The sequence below is a fragment of the Mangifera indica genome, chromosome 17 (assembly GCF_011075055.1).
Source record: "Mangifera indica cultivar Alphonso chromosome 17, CATAS_Mindica_2.1, whole genome shotgun sequence".
Lineage (NCBI taxonomy): Eukaryota > Viridiplantae > Streptophyta > Magnoliopsida > Sapindales > Anacardiaceae > Mangifera > Mangifera indica.
The window spans coordinates 2,745,400-2,771,822 of NC_058153.1; the positions used below are offsets into that span (position 1 = coordinate 2,745,400).

Genomic DNA, 26,423 nt, shown 5'->3' on the forward strand with positions numbered 1-26,423 from the left:
TTTTATTATGGCAAAAGGTTTTGAAATGATAAAAAATAGTGTAAATTTTATCCCAGGTTTAAAAACGGTAGGCTCCTGATAATTAACTTTCAGTCAAATCTTTCAGAAAAGGCAGAGAAAGAATCAGTTGATTGGGTGTGGCGGTAGACCAAATACAAGTCAAAGAAAGGACACAGAACGGTAATTGCAACAGCAAGTGGAAGCCGAAAACACAGTGGAAATAATATCTATTTACTTTCCCTATATTCTCTGTAAAAAAAAAAAACGTAGGAAAAACAGACTTTGTTAACTCTCTTAGCTGTACAGAAAAGGAGCCATAGTTACCAAAGGAAGCCTTGAAAGATCTGAAACTCCTTTCTTCTCTTTCGCCGTGTCGACTGAAGTTTATTTATTTGAAGAAAGTAAGTCTAAGTTCTGGATCTCTATCGGGAACGATCATCACCAGCTGAAAAGAAGCAACCGAAATTCAACCAGCTTTCTTCCTTTTGCACCTTCCGATTCAGGTTCGTTTTCTTCTTTTCTTAACGCTTTACTGCGCTTTTACAAGCTTTGATTTGTCAGATCCGTTGCTCTGTAAAGTCCAATTTTGTTATGTGTTTTCTTTAATTCATGCTTTTTTTTTTTGTGTTTGTGTGGAACAAAAAATAATGTTTTGTTTTAGTTTACGATTCTTTTTCTCTTCTATTCTAATTTAAACAGTTCCTTTTATGTATGTTGAAATAAAAACACTATAAGATATTCTTTGCTTGATCATGCTGTTGAGCAATCCGACGATGGATTGTTCGGCAATTTGTTATGTTGTTGGGTGTCGTTTGGAGAAAATTGAAGTAGACCGAATCTTTTTATGCAATTCTGGAGAAAATTTCATCCATTTTGTTTATATCATTGGTTTTATATTACAGGAAGCTGGAATGGCGAATCGAGTGAAGGAAGAGGAGAAAAATGAGCGAATAATTCGGGGTCTCCTTAAACTTCCTGATAATCGCAGATGTATTAATTGTAACAGTTTGGTATGTCTTCTCTCCATTGCATCCTTGGTTTTGATTAATTAAATGAAGTACTGGATTTGTACCTTTCATGATAGCATCATTGTAGAAATTAGGATATATACGGAATTAGATGGTGAGTAAATGTTTTTGTTCTGGTAATGAAAGGAATTCTGTCATAACTTATTTAGGCTTAGCATGGGAACGCTATGTATTTGGGGGAAATGAACCAACGGAGTTTTACAATCTTAATAACATATTTGTCAAAGTTGAAAAACACCAAAAGACAATGAGAGGTTTTACTGCTTAGGTGAAAAAGGCGAGGCAAAGGCTTGACTTTTTAACTTAAGGCTATCAAAAAAATCCATTAAAATTTTCCCAATTCTGTTAGATTTAAAATAACTTATTACTATATCAACATTAAAAAATTGACCAGCAACTTCACTGGCAGTCTTAAATCAAATCGACAACTATTTAGCATACCCAAACCTCTTTGACAACCATCTATAAGAGTTCAGTGACTAACGACCTATTCGATGATCTTAAATCTTTCCAGTAGCCTCTTCGACAAACTTAGAATTTGCCAACAACCTCTTTGGCAATTGTAGAACTTGTTGTCTACCTCTCGACAACCTCGTAATCGTCAATGATATCTCTGACAATCTTAAACCTCATTAGAGACCAAAAAAATTTTCAATAACCCTCATTTCTATTCGAAAATTGTCCAAAACCTGCCGAAAAGCCTGAGGTTATGCCACAAACTATCCAAAAATCGCCGGAAACCCTCAAATCTTGTCGGAGAAAGCCTAGGTGATAAGAAAGCAAGCTTTTCCAGTCCATAAAGCTTCCCAAAAGCATTGAAAAAGCGCTAAAGGCAATTGCCTATAAACCATTGATTGCCTTGACCGTATTCTAGACAATGGCTACATTGCCTTGAGTAAGCCTTGCCACGCCTTTGACAAACTATTCTTAACTACTTCTCAAGTTAGGCTTTATATAGACTGATGCTTAATAGTATATAAGATGCTATAGAATTCTACTGGTGAGTGGGAGACTATGAAGCATTTGTGTGTTGCAACATAATGGTTTTTAAAGTCATCATATAAACTCTTGAGGCCCAACTAATGGTGGCGACATACTGGAATGAGTAAAGTTTGGACTCCGAACTTCATAGTAATACCATCTCAATCTCACAATTCAAATTTTGACTAATGAAACTAAACCTCTAATAAGTTTTTCCTTGGAGATTTCTTATATATATTGAAGGATCAACTTAATGATCTTTCTGTCTGCTCCTTATATCTGAAATTTGAATGTACATTTACTATAATATAATATCACAGGATCTGAGTTTGTTGTGAAACTGTTCTTCCTATTTGAAGAAGCAAACTCTGTGACCTCTTATGATATTTGCAAACTTTCTTTTCTGCCTAGCAGGGACCACAATATGTTTGCACAAATTTCTGGACATTTGTTTGCACCAATTGCAGTGGCATACAGTAAGTTTGGACTATGCTTTTCTTACTATCTGGGATATAAATTTTTTCTGTTTGTAAGTTTCTTTAATATGCATTGGTAAAATAAAATTATTTCCTTGAATATACACGTATATCACCGTGTCTCTAGAGAGAGGGTTAAATAATTTTTTCCCAGCTTAACTACTTTGAATATTTCCAGTCGGGAGTTCACACACCGAGTGAAATCAATATCAATGGCTAAATTTACTTCGCAAGAAGTTGCTGCTCTTCAGGAAGGAGGAAATCAGGTACCGCACTTTTCTTCTTGTTCATATATATATATATATATATATATATATATATATATATATATATATTTTAACTTCTGCCAGTTCCTAAGTGATTTATTGCTAATCCTTCCATTTTCTTATTTTGAAATCATATGTATGGTATACATAGCGTGCAAAAGAAATTTACTTTAAAGAATGGGATCCACAGCGTCAGTCTGCTCCTGATAGCAGGTTATTACTCATTTATATTATGTTTAATTATTTGTATTCACAACTATCCCATTTCTTATTTAGTAATTTATTGGCAGTAATGTTGAGAGACTTCGAGAATTCATCAAGCATGTATATGTGGATAGAAGATACAGTGGTGAGAGGAATTATGACAAGCCTCCCAGGGCAAAGATGGTAAGATGTTAATTTTTCTCTTTTTGATTTCTCTCTAGATATTATCTGGTATTATGTGGTAAGTGTAATTAAACTGAAAATGAATTCACCATGTTTTGGTTATTTCTATTGTAAGATGGATTTGTCTTCAGTTTTTGTATGAATAATGGCATGTGATGCAGGGTGACAAGGAAGACTTCTACGAGAAAGGAGTATCCCGAAGCCCACCATATGAAGATACATTTGAGCGTCGTTACAATGACAGGTCTAGTCCTGGTGGTGGAAGTGATGATAGGAATTTTAGATATGGTTATGATGAAAGACGAAGTCCTGGATATGAGCAAGAGAGTCGACAGTATGGTGATTACAGGAGAAATAGTCCTGCTCGTCCAGAGATTGTCAATGATTGGCATAGAGATGATAGGTTTGGAAATGGCAAGAAATTTGAAGATCGTAGAATATCTGGTGGAGATTCAAAGCTGGAAGGCAGGTCACCTGAGCGAACTAAAGATCTAGAGTCGTCTAGCCCCCCCATGGTTCGGCCTGTTAGGGAAATTTTAGGAGAAAATGTATTGCCTCTTCGTATAACTGAACCTCCTAAAGCTAATGGTGGCAGGGCTGCTGATGGCTCTACACATACACAGGTGGGTCTTCTTTTAATTTGAGCTCCATAAGATTCATGTTTGTTAACATGAGTGATTCTGTAGATTCTACTTCTTGTTTCTCAATCTAATAAAGAAATGTCAACAACCCACCAGTAGTTGGCTGTATGGGTGGTTATTCATGAGTTAGTTACTAGTAATTCTTTTGAGACATCAAGCTGGTTGTGACCTTCTATTTAATTGTTGAAGTGATCAATGTGATAAACTAGAAATGACCTTTTGTAAAAGTGTGCAGCACTGCTTCTTGTCATCTGTGGTATTAAGGTTCCTTCTTTTTCCCCCATTTTACACAGATTCCTTGTGTGGAAGGTGATATGGCTATGGATGGAAATAAATTGAGAATTTTTAAGGAAAACAAAGGTTCAGCATAAATGATATTTTGATTTATTTTTCCTTCAATATATTTTAATTTTTTTATTTTCCCCTTTCCAATAAATGTATTCTAATTATTTAATATAACTTATACCTTGCTAGCAATGACAGTATTTTTCAATGCTTCCAGTATTACTTTATCGTAATCTTTAGAAAATTGTAACTTGTATTTGCAAACTTACTAGTGCGCAACATAGACATTCAGGTAGGATTGCACACTGATCACTTTTATGTGCTATTTTGTGGCAATTTGTGTTTCAATTGTTCATATTTCAGCTGTTATGTTGCTTTGATTGAGTCACTAGCACTGTTATGTGATCTCATATAGCAAGATTCACCCCCAAATCTTCTACGCAACAAATATTGGGAGCTTTTTTCTCTCCACGGTGAATTTTTGAATTTATCATCAGATTACTTGTGCTAATAAATAAAAATTGGATATTGTTTATATACTGCTTTGCTATCCTTTATTGTTTTTATTTGATGTTTTTTAGTCAGATAAATCCTGTATGGCTCTCTCTATCTCACTCTCATGTGATTTCAATTGAACATAATGTGTATTTGTCTTTTGACAGATTTATGAATTTGAGGATTCACATTCTATACCTTAATTTTTACTAATCTAGAGATCTGCATAAATTTCAATTTGAATTTTTTTCACCTTCTCTTACACTTTCTTTTGCTTTTCTCTTCCAAATTTTCTGGAAGAACTGATAAGAAAGAGATATCAACTTACCATATTGTCATCTCTGATTTCAGAGAACTGCATCTTCTAGCAGTTTGGGTTCTGCCAATGAGAATGCGGCTGAAATCAAATTGCAGAGTACTGGGAGTTTAATTGATTTTGATGCTGATCCTGAACCTCCTCCGACTGCTACAGCTACACAAGCACAGCACATTAATCAACCTCAATCTGTTCCACAGTCAGCGACTCATACCAATGAGAACAATTGGGCCTCTTTTGATTTTTCCCCCGGGCAAAAAGTATCTCAAGCTCCAAATTTGAATACGCTGGAATCTGTCTTTTCTCTGGAAGTATCTGGAATACCCAGTAGTGCAGGTGCTCAAACAACTTCATCTGTGGCTCAAGTTGGTGTATTATCGGTTGGTAATAACTCACCTGTTGCACCTGTGGGGCAAACACCATTTTCTCCCTTCAGTACTGCTGCCCCTGCAGCTGCACCAGTAAGTGGATTTGCTGCATTTCCCTCACCTAATCCTTTGGCAGCTGCACCAGTAAGTGGATTTGCTACATTTCCCTCACCTAATCCTTTGGCAGCTGCACCAGGAATAACACCAGTATTGGCTGTGAATGCTGGTAATTCCTTTAGCCCGCAGCATCAAGCTGTGAATGCTGGTAATTCCTTTAGCCCGCAGCATCAACAACATTCTTTTTTTTCTACTGCTGCTAGTCAAATTGTTGCACCACAACTTACAGCACCAGTTCATGGGGCTTCAAGCCATCAGGTGAGCGTAATAATGTAGTTTCCCCAAATATTTGATGATATTTCACTATAGTCCAGTATTTGCTGAAAATGTTGCTTCTTGGGTTTCTTGGCAGCCTTGGACTTTGTCTCATGCTCAGAATTCACAAGGGCCTTTGAGTGCACCGCCTGTGCAAGCTCCCCAAATTGTCCCAAAATCTGCAGGGGCCAATTCTGGGGTTGTTTCACAACCTTCCCCTGCAGAAGTAAAGTCAACTGTAAGGAAAGAACTGCCACAGGTGATATTTCCTTTAAGTTTTCACCTTTGATATATTTGCTGTATGTGTGGATCATGTATTTGTTTTAATTCTGGTTTGACTGCAGAATTTGTTTGCTTCAACTTATTCATCCTATCAAGCTGTTCCAGGGTGGCAAACTGGTCCACCTCTTCCCATGGGGTTTTCAATGCAATATAATACTGCAGTGGTACCTTCACATATCAAAGATAATTATATATATAATTTTGCTTGACAAATTACTCATAATTGTATATAATTTATGGTTTCAGCCCATACCAACTTTTGTGCAGCCTAAGTCAACAAACCCATTTGATGTCAACAGTGAATCACCAACCGTTCAAGCCCAAATGGTATGTTTGAACGTTTCTTGTTTATTTCTGTTGACGTTTTCGTTATCTAAAATCAAGTATTTTCTTCTAAATTTTGTTTTCTATTCCCCATGATGCAGTTTCCTTCCATGGCATCCTTACAAGGTGCTTTGCCAAATGTGTCGCATCCTTCTGGCTTATTACGAACATCCAGCCTAGGTACCCCATCACATGCTTGGATGCCACCCCAGTCATCACCTTATCCATTGGCCATGCCTTCTCAAACTCCAACATATGGATCTGTGATGCCATATGCATCAGCACTGCCTTCCCAGACACCGCCTTATGCGTCAACTATGCCTCCCCATGCACCTACACATGCATCAGCGATCCCTCAAAGTAAAATCACTTCTTTTGGATGTGCTTTTCCCAGTTTCTTTATTTATTTACTTATTTATGTCTGTACTTCTTTGCCCTTTTATTTTGCTAAGTTATGGTTTATACAAATTTACAGGGGCATATATGGGGCCACAAGCACACAGTAACATCCCATTTTCCAGGTAACTATTCGATTGACAAGTCCACATGTCTTTAATGTTTCTTAAGATATTTGCTAATCCGAGGATCACATAAAACAAATTAATAAGATTGTTCCATTGCTTGAGGCTTTATATGGCTCTCTTTAAATAGTTATGAAGTCAATCTTGGCTTAATCTGTTTTTCTTTCTTTGGGAGGTCAATGAGGTTTGACCTAGGGTTTCTTGGTTTATTGCACAGCCATATCACAAGTTGACTATCATTTTCCTGATGGTATTAACCTCTTGTTTTATGATCAGATCTGGATCTGGTAAGTGACTGGATTGACAATGGCCACCATAATTCTGACAGGAAAGCTGAAATGAAAGAATAAATTGCTAGAATAACAAATAACAAAAATTTGCATTATTAACAAATTTTTTACATGATTTTTGCATTTCTAATTTATAATGTCTTACCTAAAAGAGATTTAGATTTTTTTTTTTTTGGGATCTGGTGTAGATTGATACTAATTGAATTATTTACTGGAGGAAACAATGTCACTTGACAACTAAAAGAATATGCTGCGTTTTGTTTTTTATTTTATAAAGAAATATGACGTCATATGCTAATTATTATGTTATTTTCGTTATTGTTATACGTGGGGTGAAAAAATGTAGAAGGAATCAATGAATATTTTCTAAGTGCTTCTCTCTCTATATTTTTGGAATCTCTCTCAGTATCTTCTCTCGCTAAATTCTTAAACTTAATCTTGAATCCTTGCTTTGTTTTCTGAATACAGTCTAGGTTGCATCATAGATTGTTTTAATAACATATGTATTGAAAATTTTAATGATCTTTATCAGGCAACAAGGAGTTGGGGGATTTGGGCGTGACAGGGCCGGTTTCGGCCCTATGGAACCTGATCAACAGATGGCAGGTAGATACTCAGCTCCTGCTATCCCACAACCCTTCTCGTCGACTGAGGGGAACCCATTTGGATAAATTGCAATTGCAAAGAACAAAATACTTGGTAACAATATTTTAGTTTAAGCATCATCTTGTTGCTTGTCAAATTGCTAGGGGGGAAAGTTTTGGTTCCTGTAATATATAGTTAGATGATCCAACCCAATGAAAAATTTGTCAAGTTCAACCCCATGGTAACTTTTGAGGGCCAAATGTCCATATCCACCATGGAAGATAGATTGATGCTGTTACTAAAAAAGGCATGGAGGGAGAGAATTAATCTGAAAGTGGTGCAGAAAACTCCATTGGGGATTAAGGGTTTTTTTTTTTTTTTAAAATTTTTATGCAGTATGTTGTCTATCTGATATTTTTGATGTTCCATTGAGTCATCCGTGTGCTGCCTGTTGCCCCAAAAAGTTGTATAATTTCCTATTGTTGTTCTGTTGTATTATTATGCCAGCTATTCATTATTGTGGTGAGTTATCTGAGTCTGTGAAAAGTGTCTAGTTCAATTGTTACAGGTGAGTACAGTTTGAATGCTAATGTTATTGAAGATTGAGATGAGTTTTAAGATATTATCCGAAAAGTAGTACTACGTGTGACATATTATTACGTGATTAAATATTGTTTTATTTTTAATTCAAAATCACTTAATCATATGGTAAGATATCATTATTTTTATACAAGTTTATGTTCATTACTTATACATATAGTTGTTAGAGTAATATTATACATATCTATTTTGGATACACAAATATGTATACATTTATACGTGTTATTATATAATTGGGTGTTATTTTGTTTTTAATTCAAAATCACTCAATCACATGATGACACGTATAAGTGTGTATGTATTTGTGTACCCAAAATGGGTACACATAGTTTTATTGAAGTTGTTATTGGCCTCAGATGTTGAGTTCATTCTTTATGTGTTTCAATACGGCTGCTCTCACATACAAATTTATAAAGAAAAAGAGGTTTGGCTGCCATGAATGCACAACAATATATTGATACTGACAACCCTTAATATGCTCATTTGGATAATGCTGTCTACCTTAAGTTTCATCCATTTCACTTTTTGCACTGAAGAGAGTGCAAACTAATTAATTATTTACACATTATTTATCATTTTATTTGATCATCAAAGTGATAAAAATTGCAATACAAGATTGTTGTGCCACTTAGGACTTCAAATTTTCTCTTTATTCCAAGTATGAAGTAAATAAAAACTATCATATGAATAATTATTTTAAACGGAGAAGCATTATTTACCTCTTAAATTATATCAAAATAACAAATTCTTCACATAGTCGAAAACTAGTTTTTTTTTTCCACCTTTCGCAAAACAATGATTGTAAAATTAGTTAATTTTAAAATTAAATAAATAAAAAAGGAGAGGGGGAGAAGAGGAGTGTAATCACAATAAGCATTACAACTTTACATATTATATTTATTATTTTTGTATTATACTCGTATTAGTAACACTGTAGATGTATACATTTTGATAATGTCAAATCATGTAAAAACCATGTGTCTCATATATTCTCTTGCTTATTTCAACTTGTTATCTCATGCATTTCCAATAGACAAACTCCAGTTTTTTCATATATATATATATTTTTATGATTAAAGAACTTTGTTTGACTTCGCCAAACAAGTAATCTTGTTTTGTTGTAGCAGTTCAAACTTTTGGCATGAGAGAAAGATTATGCTAATTAAACTTTAATCTTTTATGAGAGAGTCTGTTTGTTTAACGGTTAAAAATAACTGTTGCGGTCTAACTCTTCTCACATTTTAATTATTGCTATCGTAACTTATTTATGCATATTTTTGTATCACTGAAAATCACATCAACAAATTGGTTGTGTTGCATTAAACATTAAACTAGGAAGAACATTGTTTTCCTTTTTTTTTTTTAATTTTTGTTTTTTATTTAATGGATTGTGAAAGCCCACCTTCGTTGAAATATTAGTATATTTGGTGAGATGAATTGTTTGTGGAAAAATATTTTTAATTGTTATTAAAAAAGGTTCTGCAGAATTTATTATCATTTATTTTTCTCTATATATTTTAAATAAAGTCTGAATGATTCTACAGTAGAATGAAGTAGAAATTAAAAAGTAGGACCAATGCAAATACACAGTTAAGTTGAGAACGTAAATTTGGAACAGAATCTAAAATTATTAATCCGGCCAATGCAAATACACAAAATTCATCCATATGTTATATTTAAAAAAATAATATGAATTAGGAAGCGTGCCAAAAAAATTGTTCTTGCAGGGCTCAAGCCCGTAAGGTATAAGAACAATATAAAAGATTTCCACCTTTGCATATGTACAAATAAATTTGTACTTCCCAAATATATTTTTATATCATCTCTTTGAGGTGCCGAGATTGAATTTATATTTCATGTGATAATCACCTGCGTGCGGATTTCGTTCTGGCCTGAAGAATTTTTTGGATCATGGTGTTAATTTCTTCTAGATCTGCAAAGCGAACAATAAATGGTTGTTTTGAGCTTCCTAATTACACGGGCGATTCATCTACTTGTCTGCTTTTCAAGAAGATTGGGGCCACCAGCATCCACACTGCAATTAAAAGAAAAAAGATTTTTCACTATAACAAATGTAAAGATGGCAATGAGGCAGGTCGGGTGAAATACTTCAATCTTTGTTTCTGTCCTTATAGAGAAACCTTTCTCTGTTTATGATACAAAGATGACGAAGAATTTCTATCCCTCCCGTAGAAAAACTTCTTTCTTTTCCCATGCCCATCACCACATGAAAATTTTTCCATGCTTTACCTTCGCCCTTCCGTTAAAAAAATAATATGATATTTATTAAATATCATGACATTTTTGTAATATTTAAAAATTTTTAAGTGTAATTAAATAATATAAGGGAAGGGATATGTCCGAGAGGGTCTTTGGGATTTTAATCATTCCTCCATTTTTATTAGAGAATTTTCTCTCTATTTTGAAAATAACGGATAAAACCTTAATTTCACAAATCGAATTATTATCTCTATAAATGAATCAACTCCAGATCAAATGCTTACAATATACACAAACTGCCAGCCATTCGTTAACTATCCTGACCCAAGTGCTTGTCCAACCCACATCAATTGTCCACCTGCACCTCAAGAGATGCCAAATTAATCATAAACTCAAGCTGGGAAACAAGAAGCATTTGAAATTATATGGAAAATCAGTTTGAATTCTATTAAATTGAAATACAGAATGATACGCTTCGGGTTGTTAAAAGAGGTACTTTTTAATGGTGTGATGAGTATTCCACCCAATCAGCAGCATTGCAAAGTACATGGCTCCAGTGGCAAAAACAAAATGAAAGAAACCATAACCATAGGGAACATCATCTTCGGCCGGTGACTCGTCCTTCCTGAGCTGCAGTTGTTGTCAGACATGTTCTTCGAAATCTTGATGATAAAAGATTCAAAGAGCATGTGGATGGCAGGACATACCTGAAAGCACTTGGAATCGATGCCTGTAGAAAATGTTGCAATGACCATTGCAAGTAGTGCAACAACAAAGCTCTGTCAAAGATACGAGACTTCACTTAGTAAATCCAGGTAGAAATTGTTAATTTGTCATAACAAGAAGCTCTGAAAATTATAAATTTTCACTGGCACGATTAGATGAGCTACCCCATTTTTAAGGCCAATTTTGAATTATATTATACACACAAATTTTTATCATTTCTCTGAATTTTGCAATTTATACATAAGATAAGATGCTACTCATGGAATGTGTCAGAAAATTTGGTTTCTGTGCTTAGATAATTGGTTTGATCCACAAAATTTGAAATTTACTAGTCTTGTAGTAATATTAACCAAGCAAATGTTGAGTATAATATTGACTGCCAAACCTCTTTTGATGTTAAAACTTTTAAAAAATTAAAACACATCCATTAAATAAAGCCGCATGTGTAAGTTTGTAACAAATTTAAGTGATTTCTAAGAGAGAAAAGTCTTACGATGATGGTCAGCCAATCCGTTCTGTTTGAAGCTTCTGCTTTCCTGTTGCAACTTTCCCCGGCAGGTTCACTGTATAAACAAACTGGAATTAATTTAATATACTACTAAAAATATAAAAATGAAAAAATGTCGCAATATATATAAATAACACTCATTTATCCATTACAAAGCAAGTTCCACCACTTCATTCAAAAGAAAATCTTATCAATAAAGTTGAAAGCAAACTGAAGATTCACCAATGGACATAATCCTCCTTTTCAACTTACTACTGCATTCAAATATTGCTTTTGGTAAAGCTCTTTTTAAATTGGTAAGCCAAGGGACTCGACAGGAACTTTTATCTTTCCATGCTTTCACTTTCTTTGTTCATCTTTTTTTTTTTTTTTCCAATTAAATGTGAAATTCTGTATTGTTCGGTGGGTGAGGTAGACCCACACCCATGGACACTTCCCTCCCCATGAACAAATTAGATAGCACTTTGAAAGCTGATAACCATGGAGGACGCAGTTTAAAATGCATCAATTAGTGAAATTGCATGGCAACCAAAGACTTCTACACGATACCTTCGAATGGCACACCAGCAGATAAATACCACATAAAGGCCCATAAGCCCTGGAGCCAAGAAACCAGCATTTACCTGTTTCAAGCAGATGTGTCATTCAATTTTAATTCGTATTATAACATGAAAATCTGAACGAAATGAATGTATGAGCTAATTAGCACTTACTTTTGGGTGCAAAGAGATGCTGGTCATGAGTTGAAGGAGCACCAGTGTCCATGTAATGAAAAAAATGTTGAGGAGGCAAGAAGGGTCTGGTGTATACCAAATGTACATCATTATGATCCCCACTATGCATATAACATATGCGGTTGTTGCAGTTAGCATAACATGGATGTGGCTGCAGTTTAAAACCTTAATTTAGTTCACTATCGATACCCAAGTAATAAATACTGGAACATGGATCATTGAAATTTCTTTCCTTCAAATAAAACTACGGTTTCAAATGTTTAAATAAATGTTTCTGCAGGTGAAGAACAAATTTGTATAAATTGTTTTGTAGCATGGGTAACTAAGAGGATAAATGATTTGGCATTAATCATATATAAAAAACGAGCAAAAACGTGAATTGCTCCGCCTTAGTTCCGGATTGAGGAAAAAAGTCTTACCATCTTTCTGCATTTTTCTCAGACAGACAGCAATCATTTAACCATGTAATGAAGCTGATCACACTGATTAGCTGAATTAGGAGAAAGACCCTGAAAGAAATTGGAAAGGATATTAAATAAAAGTTACATTACAGCTCATTGACCAAACTTAGATGGGAAGAATCTCAAACTTCCTAAACAACCAACTCTAATAAGTTGTACATGTTTTGTAGACAGGAAATTATAACAGGAATCAATGTACCCGGCACCAAAGTGTGCGACCTCCCCTGCCAAATATATAAGAACACAATGATTAAAGATATAAACTAACTGAAAGAAATCCAAAGGAAATAAGAGCCCTGATGCAAAATAACATTCAGAGAGAATTTGTAGAATGTGGCCCAACGAACCATAAAGCTGAATAAAGGAAGAAGGCATTAGAAAGGGGATGACTGTCAAGGTAATCCACATGATGATCTTTGCAGACCACCATCCAGAATGCCACAAATCTCTGGACGCATATAACTTCGAAGTACCAGCTGTCGATAAGAACATTATGATAAAAAACATCTGTGGTAGCGTTAAGGAAATATGCAATTTTAGGAAAGGACTAATGCTAAGATTCAGCTAGACAATTAGGGTCAGCAAGTGTCAAGACACATCATGGTAATCAGTCTGAGAAGTACAGACCTTCAAACAAGGAATTCAGTTTGAGTGAACACAAGAAAGCTTGTTAGTTATTTCCAAAATTTTTTCTGTCGGCCAAAGCCTACATTTGCATTATCCCGTTGACACTGTTTTTCCCGCTTTTTTTTTTTTTCGTTTTATTTAATTTAATAAGATATTGAGGTAGATCCTGTCATCTGTCTAACCAAGAAAAATGAAATGGTATCGTTTTGACGACTGAATTCCAAGCTTCTAAAGGATACAAAGCAACCCAAGCTCACTCGAAGAACTCCTTCAGCGCCCAAGCATTCATGCCCACCTTTGCAGTTCCTTAGTTCTGCACCACAGTTGATCACCAAATGTGAATTTACTTGACCAAACACATGGTATAATCAGCAAATAGGATTGAAATAAGTTGTTGGTAGAATTCTGCATATTGTAATGCAGTCTACAAAAATATTTCTAAGTCAATTACTGGAAAACAAATAATAAATAGCTACAAAAGCAACATATAGTCCAATATTTTCTTAAAACCAATGAAATGGTGAACTGGAGTTCAAGAAAACAGTCATATCTTACTCTCCATTTCCGGCAAGGCTCCGCTGCTATAATCCCGAACTACCCATGCTAGCAAGTTTGCTACCAGAAAAATCAACGCATAAACATATCTGGCCATCCAAGGATTGGAGCCATTCCGAAATTGGCTAAACCATGAGTCATCCTTAAACACTGCGCGCCTCTCGTTGCCGTAACTACCACCACTCTCCATTCCTCCTTCCAACTACTCTTCATCACATAAAGCCATCAATGAAAAGAAGCAACGGATATCATTTCGATTAATTAGTTTTCACCTGCATTGCAGAAAACAAACTCATATTCATCATATAAGTTCCGCATATGATCATGTATCGGTACTGTACATATGCATCATAACTGGAACCGGAGTCATGCAAAACAGAAGAATACAGCGAAAAAGTGACCACAAATTCTGGACATAGTCATTCAAAGGAGTTTGTTTAGCATTAAGTACAGACACAACGGACTTGGCTCATTTCGATTTCATAGCTGGGTTTCGGGCAGATTTCTTGCCGTAGTGGGCAATTTCAGGGGCCTAAGATATGCTCTTGCGCTTCGAGCTTGCGAAACACAACAAACAAATTCCTAAAGATTTGCTAAAAATATAAAAATACTAGTTTACTCAGATTGAAGCTTGAAGCTCTCAAGATGTACCGTTGATATATTTAGTCATTCTTTCAACAGGCACATTAATGAAAGTTGTCTGTTGCTGAAACGGGCTCTCTGCCGAAATCAGCATCCTATGAAGATGAGATTAGACTGGGCTAGGCCCATGTGAGCACAAAAATTAGATGACATTAGTAGATGTATATTTAATGTAATATCACTTCACTTAAATATTGATCTATTGGCAAAATCTCTATCCGGAAATTACACGAGGATCACTGGATCACAATTGAGACAGACAGGCACAACCATCGATAAATGAACACTCGAAAGAATACAAATTTTCTAAAAGTCGTAAATGGAATCTTTCCTTGGCTTGCAAGTCGTCTAAACTCAACTCTGAAGGAAAAACAATTCCATAGACGATTATACCCTCCACACTCTTCTGTAACTCCGCATCAAGTAGGGGAAGCTAATTTATAATATAGGAGTAAATGTGGTGGTTACTGATTAATCATTCCACTATTTTGTCAAGCTTTACCCTGTAGTGAATACTGAACATGTCAAAATCTAGAAAATGTCAGAGAAGCTGTTAAGCTGTCATACCTAGGGATTCGCAATTCATAAAATAAATTGATCTCGCAATTAGCGGGAACAGAAATAGGCACCCTAAGTCAATAAAACAACAGATCGTGTTCAGGGATCAGAAGAGCTAAAATTCAAAAGTTACCGTTACTTTACTCTTCTGTGTTTGCTTGATTGATTGCACTCCGTCACCGAGAAAACGAAACGGTGGCTCAAAGATAACAAAACCGGTGAAGTTTATGTTCTATACAATTGTTTCAATTGCAAAGAGAACAGAAACACAAGTAGATTATGCATGTTCTCACATTGTAAGTAATGTAGCTATCTCTAGGTCATCAAAGCAAAACAGATCTCGATCTGAGCTCAGAAAAGATCCAAAACGACAATGTGTGGACCATAAAACGATAAGTGTACAGAAATTGGAGAAGAAAATAGTACCTGAAAGTGAGTTGGTGATGATGATGGAGGAATGGAGGATGCGTAGTCGCACGCAAAGCTCCTCAAGCTTTCTCAAAAACAATGTCTCTGTTTTTTATTCAATATTGCGTTGCTTTTAAAATAGTTGAAAGTGAGAAGAAATATAGAGATAAGAGAGATTGCTTTTGGAGCTTTTCTTTGCTTTCTTCTTTTTTCCCGCCGTAAGCGTCCTTGTTTCCGCTACATACCGTATCTTTCAAGAGATAACGTAACAAACCTCTTTTTATTTCGTCTGTTAGAAGCGAGCGCATGCTAAATATAATTATGTCTGACGTTTTGTGGCTCAATTAGTGCATTTACCTCAGTTGCCTGTGTAATGATTAGAACAGTAATTATTTCGAGACGGAAACGGAAACCGAGCCTTCAATCTCAAGCATGCTGCCATTGCTTAACTTAAATCCCATTAATCCATTGTTGGATTGGCTTGCCCATCCACCCACGGAATCCATGGAGTCCAAGTAAACGTTTCTCTTTCAAAAGATTTTAAGAATAACGTCAGGCAAAATCACTATGTCCCACCAAAGATTTGATGAAATCATATATTCTTGACTGTTAATTTTAAAAACAAAACAATTTTCACCAATTTATTAATTTTTTTAATAAATTCGATTAATTTTTATAAAATTTCAAAAAAAAAAACTTTAAACTAAACAACACCTTACTCTAAAAATTTTATTAAATAATTTTATATTTTAATATATATAAATTTCAATTAAAAACAATAAAAAAAATTTATTGGTACACATATGGATAGATATCTCAACTATGTATAATTATATAATTTGAGATAAATGATAATTTTTGAAAATATTGTTAGTGTTAAAAAAATTTTTAGGGGATTTTTGAAATTAGACAAAAGTTTGGAGATTTTTTGATAATTTTTAAAATTGTAATATGTCCCCACAATAGTTTTAAAATGGTTAATTATAACTTCAAAATATAAAAAAACAAAGGACATAAACATTATATTATAAATTATTGAGGTTATATTATATTTTTAAAATATATAAGATGAATATGATAATTTTCTAAATAAAATGAGAAAAATATATATTTGATTTTAGAAATTTAAAAGAAAAACAATATAAACACTTTATATAATATTTCTATTATAATATTTAAAAATAATGATATAAATATTTTTTAATTATTAAAATAATTTTAATAAGATCAATTAAAAAATATGTTTTTTTTTTTCAAACTTAACAAAAAGAATATGTTATTTTATCAATCTTTAGTGGAAAATAGTCATATGGAACATGACCTTTGTGATATTTTAGTTAGTTAGTTAGTGGTTGAATTATATTTATAAAATATTGATTTATTTGATTTAATTATTCTATTTTAAATTTATTGCCTGATCAATACGAACATAGATAAAAAATAATAATAATAGACCGAAATGAGTCACATAATGCACTATGCACTGACATAATAACATGGTAGGCACGACTAAACTCATTAAACTAAGTAGGCACGGGCACCGACTCCCGGCTCTTGCCGCTGTCAGCGCCAATTCTTCGTTAGTGCGACCATCTACTTTTATCAAATGCCTCCCCTGGCAATGGGCTTATGTCTAATGATGAGCTGGGAAGTCTTTTTGTAAAGTAAAAGGAGGAGCTTCTCATTATAATATATAGTTTGGTATCATCAAAAAAGCTTATGATAAGTTTGAATTATTCCCAAAAATAATGCATTCAAATGGTTCATAGAATTTGTATAAAATCAAGATTATACATACAGATATCAAAGGGAAGAGGAACTTTACGCTTTTTTAAGTTTTATATGGGGGAAGGTCATGTGATAAAAAGAACAAAAAGACAAACTAACCAGAATCTTTAGTGTATGATTTTTGACCATGTTCATCAAACAAACATACTCCCCACCTTTTTCTCTGTATTCCAAGGTAGCCAGCTACGTGGACGTAAGAATGTCCTCAAAAGTTCAAGTTTTTACCGTAAATTGAATCCCTTGACTCTTACTTGTGGATTACCGTCAAATTTTAAGATGTTTTAAATTAATATGGTATAATAGATATAATATACGATATAACATAAAAATTTTAATTTTTAATATATGATATAATACATAATTTTTTGTTAGTAAAAAAATCTCTATTCGATTGAATAAAAAAATCAAATTAACTACATTAAATAAAATAATCTTGAATTTAATAATTAATTTAATAATTATTAAATTTGTTAAATTAAAAATTTATTTTTATATATTATTATAAAAGATTTAAACTTATATTATTTATATATAAAATATTTTTTTATTATTCAAATTATTTCTGAAAGGTATATGATGGGAAAATCGTTTATTACGATTTACACAATTTTATTTAATTTTATAATGGAAAAGATTGTGATGTCGCACCCATTAGCGTCAATCATGGTCCTTTGAACCTTTAACCAAAGTTATCAACACTTTATCATGAAAGCCATTAGCCATTTTGCCCATTTCTAATTATTATTGTTGTTGTTTTTTGTTCTTACCTGTTTTGTTTACCACTTGAAATCATCAAGGGTTAGAAAAGGGTAAAGGTAGCTGAGAAAACAAAGCGAAGCCCCTGCCTTTTCTTTTCATAACAAATTGGAGTGTCTCCAGGCCGTCTGCGCAACAGAGCTTCAAATGTCAAAAAGCAGTCAGATGGTCTGAAGTTGGGCGGCTTGAAATTAGTGATTACTGAACACACTCATTAGTGGGCTTCTTTTAAGAAGACCTATCTTCTAGGTCTGCAGACTAAACGGCAGCTAGGCTTAGCTCAAACCAAAGAGGGACCGAAATTTTCATTCACTCCGCGTTTTATTATCAATATGTATGGCAGTGCTAGTACCTTTTCTACTTCATTTTCCTTGCTAATTTTAAACGACTTGCTCTCCCTATGAATGAGATTTTGTATCAAGAAATTTACAACAAAATATTTTTTTGCCAAAAACACAATATAGTATCAGAGCCTTTGTGATCTTAAAAGGCCTAAAAAATTACTATGGTTGCACAAAGTGCTATTTTTTTCTTGATTGCATCATTGGAAACATGGATGAAGGCAGTACTCAGCCCAAAAAGTTTTCCATCAAAGCCCATCATGTACAAAGATGCAATTAGTTGTCTTTGAAGATCTGACAAGTGTTAGGTTCACCAATATTCCAAGGGCTCCTTAAGAAGTAACGGTCATGTCCAACCTTCGGCCTTTTTGGATTTGGGGAATGGACCTTATTAGTACCTACCTAACAAAATTGAAGGGTCAAATATGCAGTAGTGGCAGTCGACTACTCTACCAAGTAGGTGGAAGCTAAGCCATTTGCTGCCGTAACGACAAGGAAGCTCAAGGGCTTTCTCTATAAGTCCATAATTTCACTTTAGGATCCCTTGCTCGATCATTTTAGACAACAAAAAGTCAGTTTGATAATTCTTTGTTTTGGTAGACCACACCAAATAAGTCAAATTCAAAGTCTAATAATCAATTCCATAGCTATTATATTAAATAAATTAAGATTTGATTTTGTTATGGGTTTGTACAGTCTTATACCCAAAATCTCATTCTTGAAGATCCTAAACTCACACCATTCGAGCTGGCCTGGTGATTAGTTTGATAATATTGAGTTTAGAGAGTTTTGCGACAACCTACGTATCTGCAAGAGCTATTCTCTTCAGTCTACTGGTCATGTGGAAGTTGTCAACTAGACCATCAAGTATACTCTTGAAGACCAAGAAAGAAGCTTGGTTGCACAAGCTTCCAATAGCGGGAACACAGATGGAAGAAACTCCTCCCTTATGGCTTCATAGGTAATTAATGGGGCATAACCATCACCATGCCAATCAGGTGGATTATGCAGTGTTTAATGTAAAGTGATTATACTATTATGACAGTCCATTAAAATATAAAGTGATTGAGTTAAAATAACACCCAACCCAACAACTTTTGTGGCGTATACTGACCTTGATAATAATGCCCTTGGCCATAAAAACTAAGAGGCAGACAAGGGCAAAGGATTTTTCCCTTTTAATCCTTAAATTGCTCATAGCTTACTACACACGTTTTTATGTTAGTGTAATTTTACATATCAATATATGCTATATAAAGGCTGAGGTTGCGAGCTTTACATATTTCTTCTCTATTATTTTGCATTTATGTTGTGGGTGTTGTGATTCGTAAACTGACGTCTTTTTATCATTTGTCAAAGGAAAAATTCAGAAATATAGTAACACAAAATATGACCTTTTTATACGTGTTTAATTCAAATACTATATATAATATACATTTTATATATTTTTGTTCTAAAGATACGATAAAATATGTTTAAAACGATAAAAAATGTTATTATGATTAATATAAAAACCCTCTAGATGGCCTCTTGTTAATATGGTATTCAATTTTTGCACATAGTTTTATCAACAATGTTAACCAGAGCTAAATAACAAATATGATGCCAACAAACCATATACCCAAAAACATATTTACGAAAAAAATATTTAAAATAATATTAAATTTTAGTAAAACTGATAGAGTATTAAAATTTTTAAAGAAAATGTCTAAGTTCGAATCTTTATCATATTTATAAAATTCTAATTTGAATTATTTAAAAAATAATAATAATAAAAAATCTTAGCCTTTCTTTCATCTCCAATCACTTGGAATATTCCAAAAATGATGCAAACATTTTTAGGAGAATCTCGTGTGCAAACACCACTACAAAGGTTGCCGGCCCCCCGTTTAATCCGCTAATTCTTTTTTATTTTTAAAAAAAAATCTTGAATAATAATTACGTATAATTAGCACATTAAATACTAAAAGGGCCGACCCTCTCGCTCTACTGCCCATCTAATCTTGTCTCTCCTTCGTATATTTGAATACCATATCCCAAGTGGCAATCGTGTATGCATTTGTAAGCTTCTGTTTGTCTTCTCTTTATAACGGTAATGTTAAGAATGAAAAGGGAAAGGGGTCATTTTCTTTTAAGGATTTGGTAGAGAAATTTATCTTCTATGGTGACGGGCCAATTTGAGCATCTTCCTTTATGATATAATGAATTTGACCAAATGACACGCTGCTTGTAGAGCCCTAATTAAATTGGGTTAATCCAAATAAGCCAACAAAATTACGTAAATAATGTGAAAACCCCTATAAACCCATATGAACATCTTATGATGTTAATAAAATTATATGTATATATTTTTTACTATATAATTAAGTATACAGATGATATATCATTATATGATTAAATGTTTTTGAATTAAAAATAAAATAACACACAATCGTATGATGACCCATAATTCAATTGTATACTCAAAAGGTTATACACGTGCAATTACTATAATGCTTGCTGTGTATACTCAGAACCAAACTTTCTATCATGAGATTGATATTAATAATGAAACAACCTTTGAATGGAAAATATTTAACCATCATTCTGTAATGTGGAATTAGTTGTATAAGTTTTTTATATTACCAATCATTTGGGTTATCAATCTTATGCGAAGAGCTGCCGAGGAGTTGAATAAGACACTTTAAATGCATAATTTGTGCAAAAAGTGACGGAAAAAGAAGGGAGAAATTGAGGTAAAAGCAACAGTATTATGGAGATGCATATGACCTAAAAGTGCCACAGACAGGATTATGAAAGCTAACTTTTTCCTCAATTTCTCCATAGAATAATAGCTTTTTACCGTGATCCAGGAAGGAGTGGCTCCATGAAGATCTTTAGGACTTTTCCTCGAGTGAATGGATTGTGAAACAAACAACTTGCAATTTAATTAGTGTTGGATTCGAATTGAATTTATTCAAATTCGAACTTAACTCAAACGAATCCAAAACAACTCAATTCAAACGAGTTTGAACTTAATAGTTTAATATTTTTAAACTCTTAACTTTAAGGATATTCAATTATAAAACTCACAAGCTTAAAAAATTTAATATAAATCAATTAAAACAATATTGTTTTAATCAATATATATATATAAACGACGTTGTTTTAATATTGAATCAAACTAAAAAACTTGATTTAAGTTTAAACTTGGCTTCTCTCAAACAAGTTGAACTCGAATACCTTTAAAATAAACTCAGTTTAACTCAAATCCGACCATAAATTTAGTATACAAAGTAAACCCAATTGAACTTCGATTTAATCCACAAAGGAAAACAAAAGTATTTATGAGATGAGAGTGTATTTGTAATAAACAAATTTGAAATCATTTTTTTAATACGAAAAACCTCATCCGAATTGGATTATCCCTTCAATCATCGGATTAGATAAATCAAAAGTATTATGTTGTTATATGTTAGTAGGAGACTTGAATCCAAGCTCTCTAGTTTGAAAGCTGACCCCTGGGGGCTTTTCCAACATTGCTCAATCCAATATCATTGTTTTAAGTATTGTTTGGTAAAAATTGGTGGTGGTGGTGGACCAAATGGTATGGCGTTTATAGAATACACAAATTCTGAAGATTTACAATTGAATCATTTATGCACGGCTTGAGTGTCCCCCATGTTGGAAAATTATTGAAAAGAAACAAACAAGTCCACAACCATAAAGGAATGGCAAGGAAATAATCTGAAAGAGTAAAAATCGACTTGTGGGGAAACTAACAGGTTTTGCAGACTTTTTGCAACAAAAATATTGAGTTGAAGAATAGGGACAACAGTCAACAGCACCAGCCAACTGCATTTATAAAACTGAAAGAGACTTGCAAGCTGACTACACTTTTGTAAGCTTTGGATGAAGAATAGCAGGGCAAGATCAACATTTTCACATTCCAAAGAAGAGCTTGGACATATTTCCAATCCCACCATATATTTTTAATCGAGTGAAGGGGGGTAGAAGAAACCAAAATAACCATAATTAATCTACATACAAATATGGGTTAACAAATAAGAAAGAAGAATTGAGAACAGAAAGGAATGTGAAGAATTCTGAGATCAAATACAGGTAAATTATTTTATGATTATACTATAAAATGGAAAAGAAAGCAAAAGTATAGTAGTAATAAAGAAGAAGAAGAAGAAGAAGAAGAAGAGATAATATGGATAAAAACTCGTAAACCAAAACCACCACTAACACCAGCAAAGCAATCTGTAAGCTGTGATGATAATGGTCACCAATTCATCCCTATACGTGCACTTTCTCTGCAATCTAAAACTCTTTCTCTGCCATTTTTTATTTCACAAATCAAAATATTCATAACAATTTAAATAAATATGGAGAGACTTTCTCCTCTTACCTCTCTATTCTCTTCTTTTTCACCTCGAAGAGATCACTTAATTCCAATATATGCACAGAAGACCATTTTTAATCTCTTTTATTTTTCTTCCTCCGCAGAGCGACGAGAATTGCCCAACCCGAAGAGGAAAATAAAGCAGTTATGTTTGTGTAGTTTATGAAAGGTTAGAGGACGAAAATTCTCAAAAGAATCAATAGAAGGGAGGTGGCGGAGGTGAAGCATATGAGACTCCATTCACTGGTGGCAATGGCCCTTCATATACTGGGGTAGGAACTGGCGGTGAAGGAGATGGTGGTGGATTTTCACATGGAACTGGCGGTGCAGGTGATGGTGGTGGGGGTGAATTGTAGTGCACTGGTGGAGGTGGAGAGGCATAGACTACAGGTGGCGGTGGAGGAGATGGCGATTGTGGCGGCTTTGGCAAGGGTGAAGGTGGAGGTGGTGAAGATTCAATACATGGTGGTGGTGAAGGAGGTGGAGGTGGTGAATATTCAATACATGGTGGTGGTGAAGGTGGAGGTGGTTCTATACAAGGAGGTGGAGATGGTGGTGGCGGTGAGTGGCCAGGTGGTGGCGGGGGAGGTGATAAGTATGGAGAAATTGGAGGTGGCGGTGAATGTGGTGGTGGAGGTGAGTGTTGTGGCGGAGGTGGTGAGCTATATTTCGGTGGTGGTGGTGAGAATAATGGAGGTGGAGGTGAATTTGGTGGTGGCGGTGGTGAAGAGCGGACACAATATGGTGGTGAGGGCGATGGTGGCGGAGGAGAAGCTGAATAAGGTGGTGGTGGCGGTGAATAAACTGGTGGGGGTGGTGGAGGTGGTGAAGGAGGTGGCGGTGGGGGAGAGTAAACTGGAGGTGGAGGTGAAGGAGAAGGAGGTGGAGGCGGTGAGGAGTAAATTGGCGGTGGGGGCGAAGGAGGCGGAGGTGGAGGCGGTGGAGGTGATGGAACTACAACAGGTGGAGAAGGCACTGGCATTGGCGGTGAAGGTGGTGGCGGTGGCGGCAAAGAAGGAACGAAAGGTGTACATCTAAACGAAGAACAATCCACACGTTTCGACAAGAACGACTTACATTGAGCTGCCGACCTCTGTACCGGCCTTGACGGCAAACAATTCCTCCTATCATCAAACGACTGTAAACTTAAGCACACCGGCGGTTCCCCAGTGAAAAAGTTATAAGAAAAGGTGAAGTTCTGCAAATTCGGCAACTGACAAATGCTCGCCGGAATACTCCCAGAAAGCATATTGTGAGCCACATTGAGTTGCTCAAGACTCACCATTCCTCCAATTGACTCCGGCAACGGACCCCTAAGCTCATTATAGCTCACATCGAAAACCGTCAAGTTCTTCAGCCCTCCAATCTCCGATGGCAAACAAGACCTCAAACCATTATTCAAGAGGATAATTTCATTGAGTCTTGACATGTTACCAATACTGGAAGGCACACAGCCATGGAATTTGTTGTTCGCCAAGACGATTACAGAAACCGGAGAGTTGCCAAAATTGTCCGGAATTTCAAACCGGAAACGATTGTTATTGATAAAGATAGCATCCAAATCTTTGTCAAAAAGCTTCTTCGGCACAGTGCCTTCAAATTCGTTGAATCTGAGATCCAGGAACTTGAGCTTCGGCAGCTTGAGAACTACACCAGGGAACTTTCCGGCGAACCTGTTGTTGCTGAGATCCAGCTCGTAAAGCAATTTCAGTTTTTTGAACTTGTGAGGAACACTGCCGCAAAACCTATTAGAGTTGATGTGAAACAATGCAAGATCAGAAAGAAGCCCTAACTCTTCCGGCAAATACCCGGCGATATCAGCATGGTTAAGATCAACACCGGCGACAGTTCGGATGGTCTTATTGTACGGAGCAAAAGCACAGAAAACTCCAGTGTAGTTGCAGACATCAGATCCAACCCAATCCAAAGTAAAATTGTAAGGATCAGAGAGAATAGCTTGTTTCCAAGCTTGCAAAGCGATGTAAGCATTTTTAATTCTTGAGTTTTCAAAAACAAGAGAAGGGTCTACAGAGACCCTCTCCCCTCTGTCACCAAACTCGTCTCTGTAGTAGAGTAGCTGGCGGTGTTTGATGTACTGCGCTTCTGCATCAGTGAGCCCTCCATGGCTAGCAATGGGCACCTGCTCAGCAGAGCAGCAGCAAACTAGGGTGCTGAGAAAGGCAGCAATGACAAGTGAGAAATGAAAAGAAGAACGGAGACTGAAGTGGGTTTTGTTCTTCATCTCATACGAGACATCTGATTTACACAATGCCACTTTTTTCTTTTCTTAAGCTCCTGGTTTTTCTAATTGAGATTGCAGAAAAAAATTGTTCAGCTTGAGATCTAAGACGAGAGAGACAGAAGGTGAAAGAGAGGGTTTAACTTATTTCTTTCCTAGGTATTTTGGAGAAACGTGTGTGGGAAAATATTACATAAAGACTAAAGAGACAGCTAAATCACAGCTAAAAGCCAGAGAGTCTCCCTTTCTCTCTCTTGAGAAGGTAGACTTTATTTCTTCTATTCAAATTTGATGATGTTTGGAATAAACCTACGATACATATGCGTTTAGATTGAAATCAAATTAAGTTTAAATTCAAATTTAATTTAATTTGGATGCAATTAAACTCGAACTTAAGTCTAACTTATCAAGCTTATTTTAAATAAGTTCAAATTTGACTCGTTTTAAACTAGAATTTGATTCGAACTCAATTTGAACCCAAACTTTTAATTAGTTTGTTATTAAAATTACATCGTTTTAATATATAGATCAAAAGGATATCATTTTGTATCAAAATTTTTAATTAAAGAGTTTGACGAACTAAACACTTCAAAGCTCAAGCTTGAACTTGAGCTCAAAAATGTTAAAGTTGCAGGCTCAAACTCATTTGAGGTTAGCTTATTTAAGACTCATTTAAGTTAAATTTAGTTCGAATTTAACTCTAAATATATAATAAATACATAAAAAAATATAATACGGAAATTATATAAGCTTAACATCATAAATAATAAAAAAATATGTTTATAAAAAAGGAGTTATAAAATTTAAATATAAAGTATGTATATATAAATTTAATACAGTATATTATCAATAATATATTTGTAAAAATATGATAATATTAATTATAATTTTAATATTTCTCATAAATTTTATGATTAATAATTTAAAATATAAAATATTTAATTGACTATTAAATTTAATATATAATTAAGATTTAATTATCATAAAAAATTTTTTAGGAAATGAGAGAAATTTAAATGATAAAAATTATTTTTTTGTTTTATATACTTATAATATTATGATAATTAATTAAAAATATAAAAAATATTTTTTATTTTAAAAAATAGAAAAAGTAAAGAAAAGGCAAAAATACACAAATATAAAAAACGTATAATATACGTGTTTAAAATATAAATTAAACAATAACACGTATTAAAAATATATAATTCACATTTTTATTAAATAGAATATAAATATATATAATTTAGTAATTATAT

The 26,423-nt window shown here is 34.3% G+C and overlaps 3 protein-coding genes across 10 annotated transcripts; 1 reads left to right on the forward strand and 2 right to left on the reverse strand.

Moving 5' to 3' along the window:
* Positions 1–254: 254 nt before the first annotated feature.
* LOC123200655 (probable ADP-ribosylation factor GTPase-activating protein AGD14) lies at positions 255–8,242 on the forward strand. Of its 2 annotated transcripts, XM_044615967.1 has the most exons (15): positions 255–503; positions 903–1,010; positions 2,424–2,485; positions 2,664–2,751; positions 2,903–2,964; positions 3,042–3,138; positions 3,300–3,761; positions 4,911–5,340; positions 5,392–5,618; positions 5,713–5,874; positions 5,960–6,061; positions 6,144–6,224; positions 6,323–6,581; positions 6,697–6,742; positions 7,565–8,242. In XM_044615967.1, the coding sequence occupies exons 2-15, from the start codon at positions 912–914 to the stop codon at positions 7,701–7,703; spliced, it is 2,316 nt and encodes a 771-aa protein (XP_044471902.1). In that variant the 5' UTR covers positions 255–503; positions 903–911; the 3' UTR covers positions 7,704–8,242. The 2 variants fall into 2 exon arrangements, with proteins under 2 accessions (XP_044471902.1, XP_044471901.1); XM_044615966.1 differs by having other exon boundaries at positions 4,911–5,618.
* Positions 8,243–9,812: 1,570 nt separating this feature from the next.
* LOC123200065 (probable serine incorporator) lies at positions 9,813–15,868 on the reverse strand. 7 transcript variants are annotated; one of them, XM_044615168.1, is made up of 13 exons: positions 15,675–15,866; positions 14,049–14,320; positions 13,733–13,806; positions 13,214–13,373; positions 13,066–13,090; positions 12,825–12,914; positions 12,385–12,556; positions 12,221–12,294; positions 11,657–11,726; positions 11,145–11,216; positions 10,934–11,058; positions 10,722–10,795; positions 9,813–10,252 (listed from the first exon to the last, which is right to left on the reverse strand). In XM_044615168.1, exons 2-13 carry the CDS (start codon positions 14,236–14,238, stop codon positions 10,191–10,193), a joined length of 1,188 nt encoding a protein of 395 aa, XP_044471103.1. In that variant the 5' UTR covers positions 14,239–14,320; positions 15,675–15,866; the 3' UTR covers positions 9,813–10,190. The 7 variants fall into 7 exon arrangements, 6 of the variants coding, with proteins under 6 accessions (XP_044471103.1, XP_044471102.1, XP_044471098.1 ...); XM_044615167.1 differs by having other exon boundaries at positions 10,934–11,061; XM_044615163.1 differs by having other exon boundaries at positions 10,934–11,067; positions 15,675–15,864.
* A 6,853-nt stretch (positions 15,869–22,721) lies between these two features.
* On the reverse strand, positions 22,722–25,424 carry LOC123199891 (leucine-rich repeat extensin-like protein 3). Its single transcript, XM_044614917.1, has one exon. The coding sequence runs from the start codon at positions 25,168–25,170 to the stop codon at positions 23,125–23,127; it is 2,046 nt and encodes a 681-aa protein (XP_044470852.1). The 5' UTR covers positions 25,171–25,424; the 3' UTR covers positions 22,722–23,124.
* Between the last annotated feature and the right edge of the window lie 999 nt (positions 25,425–26,423).